This window comes from Hydra vulgaris, chromosome 15, assembly GCF_038396675.1.
Source record: "Hydra vulgaris chromosome 15, alternate assembly HydraT2T_AEP".
NCBI classification, from domain to species: domain Eukaryota; kingdom Metazoa; phylum Cnidaria; class Hydrozoa; order Anthoathecata; family Hydridae; genus Hydra; species Hydra vulgaris.
The window spans coordinates 28,064,223-28,079,291 of NC_088934.1; the positions used below are offsets into that span (position 1 = coordinate 28,064,223).

General features: G+C 27.9%; 1 protein-coding gene and 1 long non-coding RNA gene across 2 annotated transcripts in view; one reads left to right on the forward strand and one right to left on the reverse strand.

Moving 5' to 3' along the window:
• The first annotated feature begins 4,097 nt into the window (after positions 1 to 4,097).
• The window catches only part of LOC100199982 (splicing factor 3B subunit 3), a 52,369-nt gene continuing 41,397 nt past the window's right edge, over positions 4,098 to 15,069 (forward strand). The window contains exons 1-3 of the mRNA XM_065820144.1: positions 4,098 to 4,495; positions 13,972 to 14,142; positions 14,226 to 14,540. Coding sequence (XP_065676216.1) covers positions 4,270 to 4,495; positions 13,972 to 14,142; positions 14,226 to 14,540 — 712 coding nt within the window. The 5' untranslated portion in view covers positions 4,098 to 4,269. The remainder of the gene's footprint in view (positions 4,496 to 13,971; positions 14,143 to 14,225; positions 14,541 to 15,069) is intronic.
• Positions 8,668 to 9,183, reverse strand: LOC136092241 (uncharacterized). Its single transcript, XR_010644288.1, has 2 exons — positions 9,087 to 9,183; positions 8,668 to 8,942 (listed from the first exon to the last, which is right to left on the reverse strand). It is a non-coding gene; the product is annotated as an uncharacterized LOC136092241 (long non-coding RNA).

Genomic DNA, 15,069 nt, shown 5'->3' on the forward strand with positions numbered 1-15,069 from the left:
GTTTGCACATGTGACTAATCCGAAACATCTCTTACACAGTAATTGAAACTAAAGTAATATTCACAATGTTCTTTTTGATTTCCTGAATATAGTCTGAATAAAGTCTTTACCACAGTTATTTTTTAGTTGAAAACCGCTAGATTGGTATCTTTATTAAAATTTCAAATGCTTATTAAATTTTTTGCAGATTGCAGATGTACATGTATACATGCAGCGTTATTATATTACCTTACCCGTTACCCCGGTAATTTCAGGTAATTTTAAGTTTTGTAATTTTTAAAAATTATTTTTGTAAATAAAACTTTTTTTTCAACATTAGTGCACTCACGTGAATGGCATGAAAAAAGTTTTATAATATAAATCCACTTGCATGACAATGATATAGAGGTCGTCGATAAATTACGTCACGCTTTAGGGGCGGGTGAGGGGTAATGTTTTTGTGACAACTCGTGCGAAACTTGTTACCAAAGAGTTACAATATTTTGATAAGGAGAGGGTGTCTAATACGGTCAAAAATTGCCTTATGAAAACTATTTGATCGCAAATTATAACTTTGGGAAAAAAATGACGATAATATGTTTAAAAAGGAGTTCAGTTGCATAGAGTAAAATTATTCTAAGTTAATCTTAAATATTTCATTTGACCCATGTCAAACGAAATAGTTAAGACTTTTGTTTTCTTTTTTTTTTTCCTTTTTTTTTTAATTTGTAGAGAACTTTGAGGTGTATATGTAAAAATCAATTAATTTTTATAAAAAGTTTAAAAACAAGCATTAGTAACTTAGCTGTTAAAAAATTTAATTAATGCGAATATTTAAAAAGTGTTTATGTAAATAACTTTTTGCAAACAACATAAATTTGTATTATATAACGAATTCTTTTTTTTTTTTTTTTAATTGCAATTTAACTCTCCAGGGCCACTGCAGTCGAGGAGGCTACTTTTAGTTTGGTTACAACCTCTCTCAACTCTAAAACGCCGAAACACGAACCTTGACGAACAAAGCCGCTGATTATTAATGCACTATTAAATGCAAAATTAATAGAAATTTTTTTTAAATTAAGTTTGGCAACAATTTTATCCCAAAATTTAATATTACTTTTAGCTGGTACCAAATATTAGTCCGTATAAAAGCCAAACAGTAGCCCAGCTTTTATCTGTGGAAAAAAAAACTAAAAAATTTTTTTTTTAATTTTTTTGTAAGAATAAATATTTTCAATATTATTAAAAATTAAAAAAAAAAAAATAATTTTATAAAAATAAATATTTTTTCCATAGTAAATGCTATGAGCCAACTTACCCCGTGAAAAATACGTCAACTTACCCCGAAAGCTTTTTTTTTAATAAACAGTCTATAGATCCTAAAAAACAGCAGCTTTGAAAAAAAAGTCTGATTGGATATAGTAAACCAATTGTGACTGGAACTTTTACAATAATTTTTTTTCATACGACTAAATATTTTCTTTGTAAAGTAAAAAGGAAGCAATGTTCTAAAAGTTACGTTTTTGTCCAAAAAATGCATAAATCTCAATATCTCTCATGCGCATGCGCGAATCCTGACAATACTACAGTGAATGATAAAATGGTCAATAAGGAAGTTTCTGAGTAATTTTTGTCACATTCTGTTGAAAGGCTCTAAAGATAAACGCAGTTCGTCAACTTACCCCTGCGGCCAACTAGCTCCGGTCTCCCCTATTATAAAATGATGCAATGTATTGCAAGTACCGCAAACATTTTATAACAGCATTTTTCATTGTTATGTTATAAAGTTGCAGAAAGTAATTGTATTTCTAGTTGTTCAATAAAAATGTTATCGAAAAGGTTTAATTTAAAGAAAGAAAAAAAGGTAGAAGTTTTTGCAATATATCATGTTGGTTGCATATAATTTAATAATTAATTAAATAATTAAATAAAATTTATAATTAAATAAATAATTAAAATTAATAATTTAAAGCTTATTAATCTTTTTTTTAAATGTTTTTTCAATTGTGTATATGCAACCAAGGTAAATTGTGTATATGCTACCAACATAATATTTTGCTAACCAACATTATATTTTGCAAAGATTTTCACTTTTTTTTTCTCTCTAAATCGAACCTTTTTGATAACTGTGTGCAATATTGTTCAACTGAAAATACAACTGCTTTCTGTAATTTTATACTAAATTATTTTATTGATACACATAAATTGTTGTTATTTTTATATACTTTTTCATTACGCTTTATTTTGTTAGATCTTAAAGGGAATAATATTAGATAATCCCGGGACTTCGGGATTATAAAAAAGCCCAGGACTTCGGGATCCCGGAATTGCAATATTTATCTATTTTTTTAAAACTGACATTTTTAAACGTGCACCAATCATTTATTCATACTTGCTTTCTACAATTAAAAGTTGCAATTATACACGTTTGGCAAGTGATGTTGTAGCTGTACCTTAAAATAATAATGGTTGAACTACATATGATTTGAATATGTATCTATAAGAGATATATAAATAAAATATATAAAAATATGAAGTTGATATCACATAAAATATTATGTGATATCAATTTAATACTTAACATGAAACTAATGCTAGATGCTTTGATAGAACTAGAACATCTTTCTAAATTATTACAAGGTAGAAAAACATCTTTACCTGATGCACATCGACATATCATCTTAAAATACCATATAGTCCAACCAATGGGAAATAATTCAGGTGGATACTATTCGCAAATGCAGCTTGCAGCAGAGAAGTTTGAATTTAAAGTCGTCAAACAGTCGTAATAGTTTCTAAAATTATTCAAAAATAATTTTTTAGTAAACTAAGTGAAATTCTTTCTCTTGCAATTGCTTCTTGCGTGTAGTTCGTATCCTTAAGATATACTTTGATGCGTGCCAACTTCTTCGGAGAAATCTTATTTCTTTTACCCATTTACGGTGGCAACCTTTAAAAACAAAAAATTACATTATGATTACACATATGAGTGAGTACACTACATGATTTTGAGTGATATTAAGATTATTAAGGACAGTTCTCAACATACTTGTCAAAAAGAATCAATATTTTAGTTTATGCTAATTTAATGGGCACCTCTGTAAATAGGTTCCTCAAAGTGTACCCACATTAACTTGTACAGCCGTAGGCGAAGTAGAGTATGCATACGTCGACTGATTTAGGAATAGGTGCAGCAAAGTCTAAATGCATAGGCTGACTTAAATAAGGATAGAAAAATGAACTGTACATACACCAACTGACTTTGATAAGGTTAGAGGTGTAAAGACTGTAAATACATCAGCTGAGGGTTTTTGTTTGGGGGCAGGCAATCTATTATTTAAAAAAAGATTTTTGTTTTTCTGTAAACTAGCGGAAAAAAAATTATAAAAATAAATAAATACTACTTTACATAATTAAAACTGTTTTTCAAACTACCAAATCTTTGCCGGTATATATTTATTACTTTTGAATTGTTGCTCGCGCTGCTGGCAATTAATCTCAGAGTTATTTGCCGGCACTGCCGGTAGTTTCCGCTTGCCTTTTTGAATAATAAAAAATTTGTAATCGTAAATTTAATCGTAAATTTAATCGTAAAGTTAATTCGTCAAAGTTATCTGCGTCAGCACCGTTTATTTTCCAACTTTTCAATTCTGTCAGTTTTCAGAGAACTAAGGTTTCCTAAAGATTAGTTTCTTATAAAGAAAAAAAAAGCAAAAAAAGCTAACGGGTTAAAAGAAAACCGTGACGGTATACCCCAACGGTAACGCGGTAAGATGGAAGCCAAATGAAATGGTGGAAAAGCATGTGTCGTCTAATTATAAAGACAATTTCAAATCTTGTTATCTTTTTTTTTTCAATTTGATAATTTCTATAATCTCGCATTATATAATTATATATTGTAAGACTATTTTATAATATTAACAAGAACTTATTGTTATTATTGTTTAAATTATTGTTATAAATAATTGTGATTCATTGGTCCAATGAATCCCAATTATTTATGTGATGATCTCCAATGATTGGAGATAATCACGTTCTTGTCAGTTTACAGCTGTTTATCACTATTCCTAGCTTTGTATATATATATTATAAAGTGATATAAAAATGATTGGTTAGTTATTGTTGATTAATAGTAAAATAGTACTGTTTAGTTACTATTAATATTTAATATTTGCTTTATACAATAATATACATTAAAAAAATATAATATCAGCTAAATGTTATTATTATAAACTTTTAGCAATCAAATGTAGACATTTCTTTTAAAAATAATTTTACAGAAGTTAAAATATGCATTTATATCAATTAACACTCCAACGATCATCTGCAATTTACAATGCTGTTCATGGCAATTTCTCAGGCACCAAATTGCAAGAAATTGCTGTATCTAGAGGAAAAGTTCTTGAGTTGCTGCGTCCTGATCCTAATACCGGTAAAGTTCATCCTTTATTTGCCACAGAAGTTTTTGGAGTTATAAGAGATTTAATGGCTTTTCGTTTAACTGGTGGAACAAAAGGTAATTTATAAGACATATTTGACTTTTTACAATACGGCTTTATGTATAACGTAAGTAAAAATATTTGCGATTTTTATTGACATATTTGGTGTAGTGTAATCTAAAAATAAAGAAAGAAGGTATAGAGCATCAGCCATAAACCTTAAGAGTATGATTTTGTAACCATCAAAATATGCTTAAATTATATCTATTAATCATATTTACTTATTTATTTTATTAAAGTTTGCTAACTTAAATAATTTTTATTATTTATTTACTTTTATTATTATTTTATTATATTGTATCTAGCTTAACAGCAAGCTCCAGGTTGATGGAAACAAAATCCAAGAACTTCTCCCAAATAGAAAACAATAAGTTCAAACAGTTTTTTGGTACACCCCTGACAAATGTCTTCTTAACAAGGACTTCTTTTCTGAACTGAGTTCAAAAATTGAAAAATTGAAAAAACTAGCCTGCAGCTGACTTTAATCTAACTTAACAAGGTCTATCATCTTGTATACTTATCACCTTCGCCTTGACTAAACACCAAGCTTTCTGGAGTTTGACTTTTAGACTTTTTCTTGAGTTCTTTGTCATTTTTTTTAGTCAAGGCCTCTATAATGTGGGTGATGTGTATCTCTAGCATATGCTATAACCAGCATTGGTTGTTGTAATGTCTACAATTTTAAAGTAATCTTGCAGGTTCAAAATTATTTAAGCCTGGTCAATACCTTTAAAGTTTGCTGACTGAACAACACCCAGTAGTATGTCATCAGTGTCAGTCATATCAGATATTGTAACACTATATATCTTGCTATTCTTTCTACAGTAACAATTATGTCTTTACCAGCTTTATTGATGATTGCAGCTATAAAGTTTGGCATATTCTTACTCTGTATTGGGCAGGAACTGAAGCAGGACAATCAACCAGATCTTCAGCACTTATGCTTATCATAGCAATTTTTAGATTTTTTCCAAAAATGAGGTTATAATTTTACTCTAATTTGGTTTGTTAATAAAAACCACTTTCTAAAAAGAGAAACTATCCAGAAAATAGTTCTAGTAGAAATGAGAAACTTATTGAAAATGAGAAAAAAATTATATGGTTTTAAGGTAGTTTATTTTGATTATTTTTAAATCAAGGGGGACTGTGATTGGGACACTGCATTGTGTTTATAAGGCTATAATTTATTTGCTGCACTTGAAAGTCCAAAATTTCAAATTTAACCTATCTACATAATACGCATAATAATATTTAAAAATCAGAAAAATCAGAGATAGTGTCCCACAGGCTATTGGTTGAAAATAAACTGACTCTAGATCGAAATCTTATTGATCTAAAATTTAAAATAAAATTTAATTAACGTTTTGTAGTTTTTATATAGTTTTTTACTTTATTGTGTTTCATTTTTTGACTTGAACAAAGTGTTGTGATATCTGCGTTGTATAAAATAGATCGTTGTTAATAACATTCAAATACTTTGTCATTTTATTGTATTGCTTTTATAAAAATTGAAATTTGTTTTCTCTACCCGGGAGATTTTAGAAACTGGATGTGTCTTACAATATTTCCAATGGTTGGCAGCTGGTTTATTGGAAGTTTATTGGTTGGGTACATTAGAAGAAATGATATCCTCCTTGGATTAGTTGATAAAGTGTACTTTCTTTTCTCACCCTTCCTTTTTTTTTATATTTTAATGTATGACCCATTTCAATTAATAGTTTTAATGTTAGTTAATACTCAACAAATGTTACATTTAAGTCTCCCTTCCAAAAAAGAATTATATTTTCCACATTACATTACATGATATTTTTATAAAAATTTCAAGTAAAATATTTATAGTCAAGATATATTAGTTTTTTTTTAAAGATACCACAAATTTGTTCCACTAAGTTAGTTATAGGACACCCTATTAAACATACTACCATAGATCATTCTACAGCTTCGGACATTGCCACCGCTCAATGCATTCTTGAGACCTGCTAAAGAATGGCAACAAATTATTGTTCATTTTTTGAGTAAAAATGAACAATGATTGGTTGCCCCTCTCAACCAGACCTCAAAAACAGTGTGGGGGCACTGATGTCTGAAACTTATTTTGACCCCTGTATATATATATATATATATATATATATATATATATATATATATATATATATATATATATATATATATATATATATATATATATATATATATATATATATATATATATATGAAGAGCTCATTTTCAAAACGCTGTAAATCCATTTTTTGGGTTTTGAGTAAATCGAACTTTTCTCCTGCATAAAGAAATTAAGTATTTTGGAATAAGTTATTATTGATTTAGTTAAACATGTACTTTATTAATAAGACTATAATGTCTACTGAAATCGAGCGGTATGAAATCGATGTATATTTTCAGTGGTTATTTTTGTTTTGTTTCAAAACGCTGTATATCCAAGTATTATTTATTAACAAAACGCTTTATATCCATTTCATTAATAAAATATATCTATTAATACACATAATATTATTTTATTATGCATTCTAAGATCTACCTTAAAATTTTGTTCTCCTTTAATATAAATCAACAACTTTTTTTAAACAACTCACAAGTGCAACTATGAAAATGTATAAGGTGTTAATGAGTATTTTATCTTGTATTCAATAACGTTAATAAAAAAAACAACAAAATAAATCATGTTAAGCTGGAAATTTTTTTAAATATTTGTATCTTAAATTAAACATGTTTACAAAATTCACAGCTAAAAAACATTTAAATCAAATTATGAACTATCTTCTTCACTAAGGCTAGCATTATCTTCAGTGGCATTACAGAGTAGTGTTTTATACATACTAAGTATTCTGCATTCTGCTCCTACAAGACTGAGAAGATGAAAAACATCGTCTTTCTTAGCAAGTTTAACACAGTTATTTAATTCCAAATGTTGCGGTCTAAATGTCTCTAATTTCTTCCGTTTTTTAAGGATACTGTGTAATTTTGGCTCAGAATGGTAACTAAATGCAACTACTTCGAGCTTGTCTGAATTTATAAGAAGTTTTTTTGCTTCACTGATTTTAAATGTTTTTTTGCTCATGACATACTTTTTGACTTCTGATTTGAAGTCATGTGCTGACCAATTCTGCCCGTAAACCATGACTTTTCCATGCCGGCTAAGTATGTTTATGTATTCATTAGGCTCAAAAATTTGGTCTCTTTTTTTAATATCTAGCTGAACTCGACCAAACACGCGATCAGCTGGCAGATATGAGTGACCTCGTTCTGGAAAAGTATGTGTAATCTGCAGTTTATTAAAATATTGTTTTCTTAGAGCTAGAAGCATACATGTCATATTTATGTTTTTGTTCTGGCCATAGCATGCATCAGAAAACAATCGAAGTGACGAGGCATTGAAACATTTATCTTTTAAAACATTTTTAAGTAGATGTTCTATAGCTGAACAGATCATATTCGAATCTTTCCTATTTTCACATTCCATCCAAGTAAAAAAATATATATCGTTAACAGACTGAGACTTATCACCTTTATGAATAACAACACCAAGGACATAAAAATAAAGCTGTCTAGAATAGTAGGCTTCCCCGATTGATAATTTTGGTAGTACAAGGTTCTCCATCATGTCAAAACAGATAGTGATCTCATTGGGATGAATATCATTGAGAAGACTATAAAATTTTCTGGCTTTCCTTCGATGAAGAATGAAAAGAGCAGTTTTTAATTTTTTTTGGTTATCAGTAATATTTTGGTTTTTCATAGCCAACTTATATGTTTGACATGTAGAGCATGTATCTGTTGCTGGGTATCCAAAAGCTAAATTGAAATGATTCATAAATACCCCATAATAATAATGGTAGCCTACAGTAGCTACAGTATAAGCATTGTTTTTATCCAAAAAAAGTTCGTACATCGGCTTTACATTTAAATCAGAGGGCATATATTTACGTCCTGGAGCACCTTTTCTTCCATAATGACTTGCTCTGCAATTAAAAGACTGAATATGGTTTTTAATAACTTCTTTCTTTTCAGAAAAAGCTATTTTCTTCCTGTCTCCTCCTCTATTTTCAGGTCTGGTTGTTCCATGTTCATACCAGTGTCTTGCAATTCTTAAAACTCTATCAGGTTTTATGGCTGGAATAAATTAATAAAATATTAAATTTTACTCATTAATTTTTTTTAACAAAGTATACATTCTATTTCTGAATTAAAAGTAAAGTAATTTTATACTTACACAATACTGAACAAAATGAAGCTTGGCAAACTCATACTTTAATTCCCTCGCAGCATAAAAAGTACTCAATACTCACATTTCTTAACTTTATTCGATTATTATATTTCACTCTAACTCTTTTAACACTGATTATATTAAGCATTGACAGTATAGTAGCATCTTGTGATACTTTATTTGCAATACTATAGAATTCTGTATGATGTTTTAGCAAATTATCCTTTGTTATATCTCGAGCCTGAAATAAGTCAATCAATAAATAATTATTTTGCCATAAACACAAATTATACCAAGTAATCTTACATTGTGTATAATAAAACTTTAAACTCATAACTAAATTATAATTTCAACATACGAAGATCATTAAATTAAAAAAACTCACTTTGCAGTAACCTGAAACATGATTACATGATATAGTAGGAATTTTTCCTCCGCTTGAATGTCTAAATAACTTATTTTTCTCTCTTGCAGAGCATTGTTTTTCATCTAAACCATCCAAATCAGCCATCTTTATTATTATTATTTAAATATGACTATTGCGCTTGCGTGGAGTTAACTTTATATAAGCACGGATTGGTCAAAAAAATATACAGCACATTGAAAATAAACTAAAAAAATTATACAGCGTTTTGAAAATAAATAATTTTTAGAGCCTAAATTAAAACATGACTTAAAAGTATCTAACTTTCTCTTCAAAATTATCCACTTAACGCAGTTTTTTCGAAAGTGGCGCTTACCGCGTTTTGAAAATAAGCTCTTCATATATATATATATATATATATATATATATATATATATATATATATATATATATATATATATATATATATATATATATATATATATATATATATACTTACATATGTAGATGCAGCATCAGACACACACTGATGACATCATACTAAAACAGCTCGCTATGAGGGCTTCAGTACATAAATCAGCTATCATATAACCTGCTGCCACAGGCCATATGATAGCTGATTTATATAATGAATATTTTAAATGATATATTACTTTTCTAAGTTAAAGGAATCGACTTTGAATTAAGATCGTCAATAAAGTTAGGTGTTCTCAATATTATTCTATTTAAAGCAATTTAATTTCTACTTTTGATGTGTTTATTCAAGTTTTATTGGTTAAAGAAACATTCTTTTACTAATAAATAAATTTTTCTACTAAAAATTGTGCTTTCTACAATTTATATTACAAATTCATAGAAAAGTGTTGTTAACAACAGTTTTAATTACTTATTGCAAAATCATGACAATGCATATACTTAAGTTAAATGTTATTTTTTTTTTTTTTTTTTTTTTTATGTAGATGTTTTATTTGACAAGATTGTCTTCTGCTTGCTCCTGCCAGAATTTAAAGAATATATTTTATTTTTTACAAGTACATTGTAAAATTATTTGTTCATGACAAAATATATATACAAAGTACAAATAAAAATACAAATACAAGTGTGCCTATATCTTATATTTACCGAAATGAATGGAAAAAAATCTTGATGAAATTTTTTCTGGTCAAAAAATTATTTTCTTGAAAAGAAAGTTGTTTTTTTGTCAAAAGTTTCTTGCTCCCTTATAATTTTCTAGAGTTTAATAACATGCATCTCACAGAATTGATGATTCCTTTTAAATTGCAAACAATTCATATGTCCTTTACTGTTAATGTCATTTAAAATTTTATGTGTTCATCTTTTTTAAAAATCAGTAAAATCAAGAAAAGGTCTGTTAGGTTTGAATTCTCTAGATTAGAGCAATATAAGTATTATATTACCCAGCAGCATACTATAAGTACTGCATCAGTTTTATCTAATAAATTTGTACATCTAGGTTGTACAAATTTTTTAGCTTTGACTAGTTTTTACACTTATAATCAATAACTGGAATAGCAATTACCCTAATACCATCTTAAATCCATTTTTAAGTCCTTTTAATAGAAATTTTTCATGTTCCAAAAGCAAAATAACTGATCTATAAACTTATTCATCAGAATAAAGTAATAAAACTTTCAGGACTAATAACAGATAATAACACTTTGTCTTAAGTATGGAAACAATATCTTGAACTTCAAAATAAAACCTCCAAATCAGCTAATTAAATTGAAAAATTAGTTTAAGCCTCTCTTTGAAACTCTTAAACTTTTTAATATTGGACCATATTTGGTTATATACTTTTTGCATATATATTTAACAAAAGTTTTCAGCTCTCTGTTGAATTAATTATTCTTAAATAATTGTTCTTTTGTATTGTGCCAAGATCTGAACTGCTATTGTCACCCAGCTTGTAGGACAAATAGGGTCTATAATTATAATTTTTTATATATAAAAGTTAAATATTTGTTATAAATAAATAGTTAAATTATAATGGCTATTTAATAAATATATTTAAGTTAAATATACATTACAGAAACCTCAAACAAACTAAATAATAGAGCAATAAGAGCAAATGATTTTGGAAACAAAACACTTTTTTTAAGACCTCTAGAAATTCCAATATTGTATGTAACAATCTATATAACCCAAATAAAAAATATTAACATTTGTGTTGTCCAAAACTATTACCTTGATACAGTGAAAAATAAAGTTATATGAAATTAAGACAAAAAAGATTTTAGTTAATTCAATTGAAAGTGTCATGCGATTTACAGTGTTGGTAGATTTATAAAGTTTTACTGTATGACTCTTTTCATAAACCAAATAGTTTTTATTTTGTTTGCTATCCAAACCATTTACCTTTATTTTTGAAATGTTTGATGGTTCAAAACTAGCAATAGAATCATTCTTTCTCTCACTTCATTTTAGTTTAAGATCAATAACTTTTTTTGTTTGGTTATTTTCGTTTATATTTTATATATATATATATATATATATATATATATATATATATATATATATATATACATATATATATATATATATATATATATATATATATATATATATATATATATATATATATATATATATATATATATATATATACTACTGTGACCAAAAAGTAAGGTAAATGTTTTTATAAAATGAAAAATCTTTATTTATTCTTCCAAATCTGTTTCGTCCCCCTCAAATAATCCTCCCAGGCCCCAATGCACTTTTGCCAACGTTTTTTCAGTCTTTGAAGCATGCCGAAAAGTCTTCTTAGGGATAGCTATTTAAGGCGCGTGATTCACGTTGGATCTCTTCAATGGACTCAAAACGATTTCCCCGGAGTGGTCTCTTGAGCTTTGGGAACAGCCAGAAGTCACACGGTGCTAAGTCGGGCGAATATGGTGGTTGTGGAGCAACATGGGTAGAGTTTTTGGCGAAAAACTCATGAAGAACCAGTGCTGTGTGCGAAGGCGCATTATCGTGGTGCAAAATCCAAGAGTTATTGGCCCATAATTCCAGTCTCTTTTTGCGAATAGCTTCACGCAAACGTCGCATAACGCTTAAATAATATTCCTTGTTGACAGTTTGGCCAGTTGGAAGGAATTCGTAGTGCACGACACCACAATAATCAAAGAAAACAGTCAACATGACCTTGATTTTTGAGCGACTTTGACGTGGTTGCTTCGGTCTCGCCTCGCCTTTTTCACGGTAGTCACTCGATTGGTCGGTTGTTTCAGGGTCGTATGAGTAGACCCAAGTCTCATCGCCAGTAATAATTTGTTTGTAGACGTCTTGATAGTCAGAAAGCATTGCTTCACACGTTTTAACGCGACGCTCTTTTTCAAAGAAATTGAGAAATTTCGGCACCAAACGTGATTTGAGTCTTCTTAGGCCCAAATGATCCTTCAAAATTGCTTGCACCGACCCAAATGATATTCCAACCATGTCAACAAGGTCTCGAATGGTTAACCGACGATTTGCAAGCACCAATTCTTTGATTTTGTTGATGTGGCGATCATCAATCGAAGTCGATGGTCGTCCGGAGCGTTCCAAGTCATCAACACGTTCTCGGCCTTCTTTGAAGTCTTTGTACCACTTGTAAACATTTTTTTGAGACATAGTCTCCTCACCGAAGGCCTTTTGCAACATTCGATACGTTTCAGCAGCAGAAATATCATTCCGCAAACAAAATTTAATAGCACTTCTTTGCTCAACAAAATTAGACATCGTGAAAATCGCCGAATGCACTTTTGGTACTTCAGAAACAAGCGTAAACAAAAAAAAATAATTATGAGTTTGACATGTAATTTGGCGCAAATGTTAATGACATTCCTACCAACTTAAAAATAAAAAAGATTGGACGATTCGAATAAGGCGGGAAGTTTAAATTAAAAATTCACCTTACTTTTTGATCACAGTAGTATATATATATATATATATATATATATATATATATATATATATATATATATATATATATATATATATATATATATATATGTATATATATACATATATATATTTATTTATATATATATATATATATATGTATATACATATACATATACATATACATATACATATATATATATATATATATATATATATATATATATATATATATATATATATATATATATATATATATATATATATATATATATACATACATATATATATTTATTTATATATATATATATATATATATATATATATATCTGTATATAGACATATATATATATAAATATATATATACATATATATATATTTATATATATATATATATGTATATAGACATATATATTTATATATATACATATATATTTATTTATTTATACACACACACACACACACACACACACACACACACACACACATATACACAGTGGTGTACACTGGATTTTTAGATGTTTGATTTTTGACACTTACAGGCATTGTGCAAACTCCAAGCTTTTTTATGTTTATGCTTATATCAAAAAAGAATAATTTGCAAAAAATATGGGTGATTGGAGTTTGGGTACAAAAACCCCCTAATTTTTGGGCCCACCCAGCCCTTAACATGGGAGCAATGAGTTTATAAAACATTTTCTTTACTATTTTTATTTATATTCATATTTGTCAACAAATTTCAAGTTTCATGCAATAATCTCTTAGTGTTCAGTTTTTATGACCCTGCAATGTTTACAGCCCCCTCAAATGGGGGGTTAAAAATTTTATATGGTCATAGTTTTTGAAAAATAAATATGCACACACACTAAGAAATAAATTTAAAGTGTCAATTTAAAATCAAAATTTAATTTTATGCCATATTTAACATATAATAAAAACATAATAATAAATATCAAAATTTTTTATAAATACCTGAAAAGACTTAATTATGTTCTTTAAAATTCAGATTATCTTGCTGTTGGATCAGATTCTGGGCGTATTGTTATTCTTGAATATTTACCAGCTAAGAACTGTTTTGAGAAAGTGCATCAAGAAACTTTTGGAAAAAGTGGTTGTCGCAGAATTGTTCCGGGGCAATATTTAGCTGCTGATCCTAAAGGACGAGCTATTATGATAGGTCTTTTGGTCTTTTGATCATTTTTTAGGTTTTTTCTTTTTAAAAAGATTTTTTTTTCTATAATTTTTTTTTGTATTTTATAGGTGCCATTGAAAAGCAGAAGTTTGTCTATATTCTAAATCGGGATGCACAAGCAAGGTTAACTATCTCATCGCCGCTAGAAGCTCATAAATCACACAATGTTGTGTTTCATATTGTTGGGATTGATGTTGGTTTTGAAAATCCAATGTTTGCCTGTTTGGAGTTAGACTATGAAGAAGCAGATGTAGACCATACAGGTGAAGCTGCACAGGCTGCTCAACAAACTTTAACATTTTATGAATTAGATCTTGGACTAAATCATGTTGTGCGAAAATATAGTGAACCATTGGAAGAGTTTGCAAATATGCTTATTTCTGGTAACATTTTTATTTTAAATAAGTTTTAGTAAAGAAAATGTTTAATTTAAGTAAATAATTATTGTCTTAGAGTAGACATAAAACATACACCTTGTCATTGCATCTTGAAAAGATGCAATAACAATCTTTTTATTACTTAAAAAGAAACAGCTTAAAAAAAGCTCAAGCTTAAACTAACATATCGCTTTTGCTTAAAAACGTCACATACGAATGGTTAATGTATTAGATTTATTGAAATTTAAAATACTCAAAAATACTTTTTATCATTTACAATTTCTTTTTCATTATTATTGTTGTTTTTTTCTCTTTTCATTATTTTTTTTGTGTGTGGAAATTTTAAGAAAATTTGTTAAATAAAAACATGTTTGCATTTTTTTTTTGTATTCTATCCCAGCTTATTTTAATCTTTTTTGATAAAAAATCAAGCTGGTATTATTGTTTTTTATTTCATTTTTTTATTATTTTTTTATTTATATTTTTCTTACTAATAAGAATAATATTATTTTTTGATTATAAATTAAATATTCTA